Source organism: Bidens hawaiensis, unplaced genomic scaffold, assembly GCF_021521415.1.
Source record: "Bidens hawaiensis isolate Kalapana, Puna unplaced genomic scaffold, B.hawaiensis_p1.1 tig00010569_1, whole genome shotgun sequence".
NCBI lineage: Eukaryota > Viridiplantae > Streptophyta > Magnoliopsida > Asterales > Asteraceae > Bidens > Bidens hawaiensis.
The window spans coordinates 711,473-718,713 of NW_027491807.1; the positions used below are offsets into that span (position 1 = coordinate 711,473).

The 7,241-nt window shown below is 31.8% G+C and overlaps 1 protein-coding gene across 1 annotated transcript; it reads left to right on the top strand.

The window, feature by feature from the left end:
• The first annotated feature begins 431 nt into the window (after nt 1–431).
• LOC143535576 (uncharacterized) lies at nt 432–1,359 on the top strand. Its single transcript, XM_077029793.1, has 3 exons — nt 432–511; nt 591–714; nt 993–1,359. The coding sequence occupies exons 1-3, from the start codon at nt 477–479 to the stop codon at nt 1,353–1,355; spliced, it is 522 nt and encodes a 173-aa protein (XP_076885908.1). The 5' UTR covers nt 432–476; the 3' UTR covers nt 1,356–1,359.
• The last annotated feature ends 5,882 nt before the right edge of the window (nt 1,360–7,241 follow it).

Consider the following 7,241-nt stretch of genomic DNA (forward strand, 5'->3'; position numbering starts at 1 on the left):
TGGTGTGCGGCAGCCACCTGACTCGCGGAGCGTGCTAGCGCTAGCCGTTGGTTGGCCACCACACATAGTCTAAAACCATGCGTAGTCAAAACTAGGCACACACGGACATTTTGTGTCATGTGACGCCTAGTCAGCTTTTGAAACGCCGGGAGGGGGTGCCCGGGCAATTTGGGCTTAAAAACACATCATTTCGCCTCTACTACGGACGGTCTAATAATGGTGAAACAAGTATAGAGTGGTGCAATAAAAGCAAACATCAATGAATATATATACAGTTAAAAGATGAGCCAAACTCTATCACAGACATAATAAAAATTATTATAAAATTATAAACTCCTCTTTTGGCATCTCTTTACTTGTCAAAAAAATCTCAATAAAATACACATTTATTATTTATAAAAAAAATTCCAACCTCTGCATTGGTTTAAGCTCTCAAGAATCCAAGAAAAGGTGAAAAAAACAAGAAGCAAGAAACAATGGTGGCTGATGATTCTTTCCAAGCTAAATGGAGGTGGGTCACAATCTTTTTCTCACTAATAAAGTAATAATCTCTCTAATGACCAAATTATGATATGGGTATTTTATTTCAGTGACAAAAGATTTGAAGAAGAAGATGAAGGTTTAAGAACTATAGAGTGTTTAAGAGGCAGATTGCTTGCTGAAAGAGCAGCTTCCAAAGCTGCTAATCAAGAATCTGAACTAATTAGCAAAAAGGTTTTGTATTTTTATTATATTTTGATACCAAAACTGTAAACCGATGGTACGGTGGTAAGCACCTGATTTCATAACTGTATTAGCCTTTTAAGACTGCCACTCCGTCAGTCTTAAAAGTTACTATATATGAAATCATATGGTTACTACTGCGTTACTTTATTTATTTATTTTTATCTGATCTTATTGGTTAGCAAGGTACTGACATGCAGTTTTGAGTTTTGAATTTAAGACGCATTGTTTGATCTTGATTCGGGCTTTATAAATCTTGAAAATTGTAGGTGAGTGAGCTCGAGAAGCGGTTAAAGATGGAGATAAAATCAAGAAACAAAGCTGAAAAACGACTGAAGTTGTTGATGAAAAAGCTTGATTCTTTGAACATATTATATGTTTCCGCGGACGATTGTTCCGAAAGAAGCGAGATTTCATCGGTTTCGTCTTCTAAATCTCAACATCAGATGGAAGTGCAGAAGACCCAACTCAGTAACATCTCAAAATGTGTCACGGACACGGATAGTAAAAGACATAATTGCCCTTCACGTGAAGATAATTTGAAGGCTTTAGATGAGGTTATTTGTGAGAATTCTGGTGAGAATGTGAGTCAAAAGGATGGAGCTGAAGATGATAATGGGTATGTTTCTTGAATTTGGAATTTGATTTATGGACATTTGGATTTAGAATTTTAGATGATGTGTTAACATGAGTGTTAATTATTTTGGATTTTATGCAATAATTAATAATAATCATTTTAATACTTCTTACTTGAAACTAAAATAATCAACTTAACTTTTAATTTTTATTTACTTCATTTACCTTTTCATTTATTATTTAATACATCATATATCATATGCTGATTTCATATTATAAAATTAAAATTCATTCTATCACAAGTCATGTTTAAATTTTGTTGTACCAAAGGAATTATAGCTATGTTAAGTGGTTGAATTTTATAATGTACTAGCAAAAGTGCCCGCGCGTTGCTGCGAGTTCGAGTAACTCATCTCCTTATATTAGTTTGTAGTGTTTGGTGTGGTGTGTAATTGGTTATTAGTGCGATCACATTTTTGCATTTGCATTTGTTTGTGTGTGTGTGCGTGCGTGTGGATGGGGGGGGGGGGGTTGCGCACTAAAATATTAATGCATGCATATATATTGGATACACCATGTTTTGTGAAACATTTTTTAATATTCTTGCTTGTCAGTTTGTAAGGCACCAAGTAGAAACTTTTTGTTTATGCAAGTTAGTATCAGTTACTTTATAACATCATCGATTCCATATATATGCATACACCAGTATGCATGTGCACAACCAACTCACGTATGCCCGCCTCTTTACCCATTCTATCATTCGTGAACAAACAACTTAATTGACATTAGTTTGAGTATCTCTTTCATCTCTAACTACTCACCAATTAACACACATTCAATCCTTTATGTTAATTAAAATTTCAAAACCTACCATTAACAATGATTTTACCTACTTAAATTAAGGACATTTATTTACAAATAAAAAGAATAATGATATCAAACATTACAAGCACTCAAAGTGGTAAGGTATAGCCGTCCTAGAAGATATGGCAATTCTTTTCATCTCTTCAACTTTACAACTTTCCTAGGGTTTGTGAGCAAAGTAGAAAAAGCACCATAAACAATACCATATGCAATCTCCATGAAGATATTAGTGGACTCAAAGGGTAGTTCACATAAATTGAGAATAAGGTTGGTTCATAAGATAAATATTAAAATACCAGTAATAAACATAAGATAAAAGTAAAACAATCCAAGTAGTTAGTAAGATAGCAAGACATTAATAGAACCTCAACGAACGGTATTATTTTAAAATAATGTTACGCCTGACATGTCATCTTCAGATACGGTGAGTGTTGTCGTTGGTAGAAACATGTTTTTCCTTGGTGTTCCCCGATAGCTATCTCAGCGTCAATCACGTTACACTTGAACTTGAACGCTTTTACATATTAGTCTTGTTCCCTTAATTTTGATATTGGTCACTTGATAAAGTGTCAGTTTAATTTCTTATTTATATAATATGAATATAAACTAATGAGTTATTATTATAATTTGTATGTGTATGGGTGGTTAATAGTCCATGAAGAGAACTTGGCATGCAACCGTGTTATAACACATTTACTTGGAATTATCATAACTCCATGCAGATTAGAAAGAATATATATTTGATCATTCCTAACCCAATCCACCCAAATGGCCCATCCATGTTCACCCATGGACAATCACAATTCGAGTTTTATTCACACACATGCTACATCACCAAAAATTAAAATTTACTATGTCACCATATTCATGATACTCTTATCATATTTACTTAGAAAAATAGTCAAATTTTATTATTGATATTTCTAAGACAATTTAGTTAGTGTAAAATAGTTAGTGTAAAGTGATGTAATGATGTGATTTAGAAAATATACTGCTTTTTTATATTCGATTAAATCTACACAACATTAACAATAAGGTTTTGATTCATAAAGTAAATATTAAAAATATCAATAACATAAGATATAAGTGAAACAATCTAGGTAGTTAGTAAAATAGCAATACCAAAATAATTTTAAAATAACCTCATCAAACGGTATTATTTCAAAAGCAACGTTACGCCTGACATGTCGTCTGCAAATACGGTGAGTGTGATACTTTAGTAGAAACACTCTTTTTCCTTGGTGTTCCCGATAGCTATCTTAGTGTCAATCGCGTTACGCTTGAATGCCTTGCTATAGCCTTGTTCCTTTGTCTATGACGTTTTATGGGGTAATGTTTCTTAGCAACATGATAGGGCATCCGATCTTTAACCATAGTTTAGTTGTGTTTGAAGTGGGTGTGGGTGTTGCTAACAACCAACAATGTTATTTTTGTTAATAAAAACAAACTGTATAAATTGTAGTTTAATCCTATGAGTAATGAAATATGTTACTGAGTGTACCGGGGTCTGGTCCTTTTGGACATTTTGATAATAAATCCTTTCTTGAAGCAGAACTCGTGTTAGTGATGCTTAGTGGTGTATGAGTTTTACTTTTGTCATGGGGCATTCTTGGTGCGGGTTTTCTCATTTCAATAGTATCTATCAAATATGTGTATCAAAATGGTGTATGTACATATTTAAGATGTAAGGGGAGAATGGGCACTCATGGGTATTACTCATGCATCAGTCAATCATGTATTGTCACCTCATTTCTACTCTTAATTACCCATAAACCACAAAATTACCGGCAACACCTACCCACAAGTACCCTAAAACTTTATTAGTTCATTTTAATTCTTCAATGACCAACAATGAATCAATTTTGTGTGACAAACATTTTTCATGAAATGAAGTCACGCATCTCACCCTCATTGGGTGAGGTGGTGTTTCCATATGATTTGAAACCCATTCACTCTATCTATATGGGTGTCACGTCCTCTTTAATAGCACATTTACTTGCAATTAATGCTCATGACTCCATGAAGATTAGAAATAATATATATTTGATCATTCCTACCCCAACCCTCCCAAACGACCCATCCATGTTCACCCATGGGCCATCAAAATTTGAGTTCTATTCACGCACATACTGGACAAATCGGTTAGTGTTAGAGAATGATTATATCAAGGTGCAATTTCATATATACCCTTACAAATATTAAAAATATCATGTATACCCATGGAAAACTAAAAATATCGTATACGCCCTTACATAGTTATTAATATATCAGTTCATTAAAAAATTTAAAAAATGACCATAGTACTCTTGTTTGATTAGAAGCGATAACATGTTTTATAGTGTAGACCATTTGATGCGATAAATCTTCGAATGGTTTGCAATTTTGAAGTAGTGACGAGAGACGATTTGGTTGTCGTTAAAGGTGAGAAACGTCAATTAAAATTAAAATAATAACATACGGTATAAACACATTATCTAATAGAAAGGGATATAATGGTATATTCGTTAAAGTGGACATAAATAAAAGTTAATTTTTTTATAAAATAACGGTAAAAATAGTCATTTATTAAATTATTATTAACTAACAGGGGTATATATGATACTTTAATTGTGTTTATAAGGGCATATATGATATTTTAATTACTTTATAAGGGTATATATGATATATTAAGTTTTGCTTGGGCATATATGTTATTTGTTATGTTTGTAAGGGTATATATGAAATTAATCCTTATATTAACTACCGTTTAAATTTGTTGCCTAAAACTAAGATTTTACCCACCATACCCGGTATCCACATATAATGCTAAAAATATTGAATAGGGTGGCCCGAATAGTGGTACTTGTGCCTGTTGTATTTGTGAAGTGAGCGAGAGGCAATGTTTCTTTCTAACATTCTAAAAGTGTTGATGGAATTAACAATGTGCATACTTGTTGTGAGAAGAGTGGTAGATGGAATGTTGACTGCAAAGAGTGGCTAGGAATAATATGGGAGTTAACTTGAAATAAGGCTAGTGATGGTGTTTGTGAAATCGAAAGTGTCATTGAATGGATGCATCAATGAGTATTAATTGGTGAGTTGATGAAAAGTGGGTTTCATTTTGTGAATATACTAATATAAGTTGATGAGTTATTAATTAATATTGGTTTAAATTGATGAGTTATTAGCTTGCATCTATAAATATCAAGTACTTGAAGTAAAATTTTATATAACATAGTAGTTTTTTGAGGAACATTACAAGTCTATATGATCATGTCTTAATTTATTATAATGCTTGTTTGGTGGTTCTTGATTAACTTTTGTGATTATATGTTTCATATCTGGAAAAATTAAAACAATGACACATATACGGTTTAAGACAATTTAGCCATATGATTTTATTGGACTCTGTTTTATAGCACCTCCTAAAAATAATGTGACAACTAATAAAAAGTTAAAAACACACTAAATCTCATTATCAAGACAACAATATATTCCAATTCTACAAATTTATCCAACCTTGTCTAGAAAGCATAAACAGACAATGACATTCTTCAAGCCATACACTCTCGATATAATTTAATATAATAAATGTTCTATATTAAATTTAACTTTCTAGAACGTTGTAATACACAAAACATGCATCTAAGTAACCTTTCCCGCTCCATCATTTCACAGTCACACCAAACCATCACCTGCACATTATATTAATGCTATTATCAGCATCTACATGTATTTCATGTATTTCAGATAACACGACTTTTTTATTTTATCATACCCCGATAAAATCTTGCTCCTGCTACGATTCTTGCTTTTGTTAGTTGAGAGGTATATATGAAGTTGCCCCATTCTTGAATAAACACTTTTTAGGTGGCGGTTTTAGGTAAATAAATCGTTCTTGTTATCCAAAACTAATGACTTGACACCTGAATAATCATATAATTAACCAAAAACATAAAAGACTAATCTTACCCAATTTCAAGTGCATTAATTAAAAAATTGCTTAATTATGATAAAAAAATGTAAAGAAAGAACAATGCATGCTTGAGTTAACACATGAATAATCATATATGTCACTTGATAATGAGTTATTATTATAATTTGTATGTGTGTAAGAGTGGTTAATAGTCCATGAAGAGAACTTGGCATGCAACCGTGTTATAACACATTTACTTGGAATTAATGTTCATAACTCCATGCAGATTAGAAAGAAAATATATTTGACCATTCCTAACCCAATCCACCCAAATGGCCCATCCATGTTCACCCATGGAAAATCACAATTCGAGTTTTATTCACACACATGCTACATCACCTAAAATTAAAATTTACTGTGTCACCATATTCATGATACTCTTATCATATTTAGTTAGAAAAATAGTTAAATTTTATTATTGATATTTCTAAGACAATTTAGTTAATGTAAAATAGTTAGTGTAAAGTGATGTAATGATGTGATTTAGAAAATATGTGAAATTATCTCTATTAAAGTGTCAGTTTAATTTCTTATTTATATAATACGAATATAAACTAATGAGTTATTATTATAATTTGTATGTGTGTAAGAGTGGTTAATAGTCCACGAAGAGAAATTGGCATGCAACCGTGTTATAACACATTTATTTGGAATTAATGTTCATAACTCCATGCAGATTTGAAAGAATATATATTTGACCATTCCTAACCCAATCCACCCAAATGGCCCATCCATGTTCACCCATGGACAATCACAATTCGGGTTTTATTCACACACATGCTACATCACCTAAGATTAAAATTTAATGTGTCACCATATTCATGATACTCTTATCATATTTAGTTAGAAAAATAGTCAAATTTTATTATTGATATTTCTAAGACAATTTAGTTAGTGTAAAATAGTTAGTGTAAAGTAATGTAATGACGTGATTTAGAAAATATGTGAAATTACCTCCATTGTCCATCACTCCTCCTTTATATATAATATAATATAGATATGTGTTTAATAGTGGTTATAATTTCTTAGAATGAGGGTAAAGGTGTTTTTACTGTAGGGTAGAATGGGTGTGAAATGGATATATTCTTCATTAATTATGATTTAAGTATAGGTAATTCACATG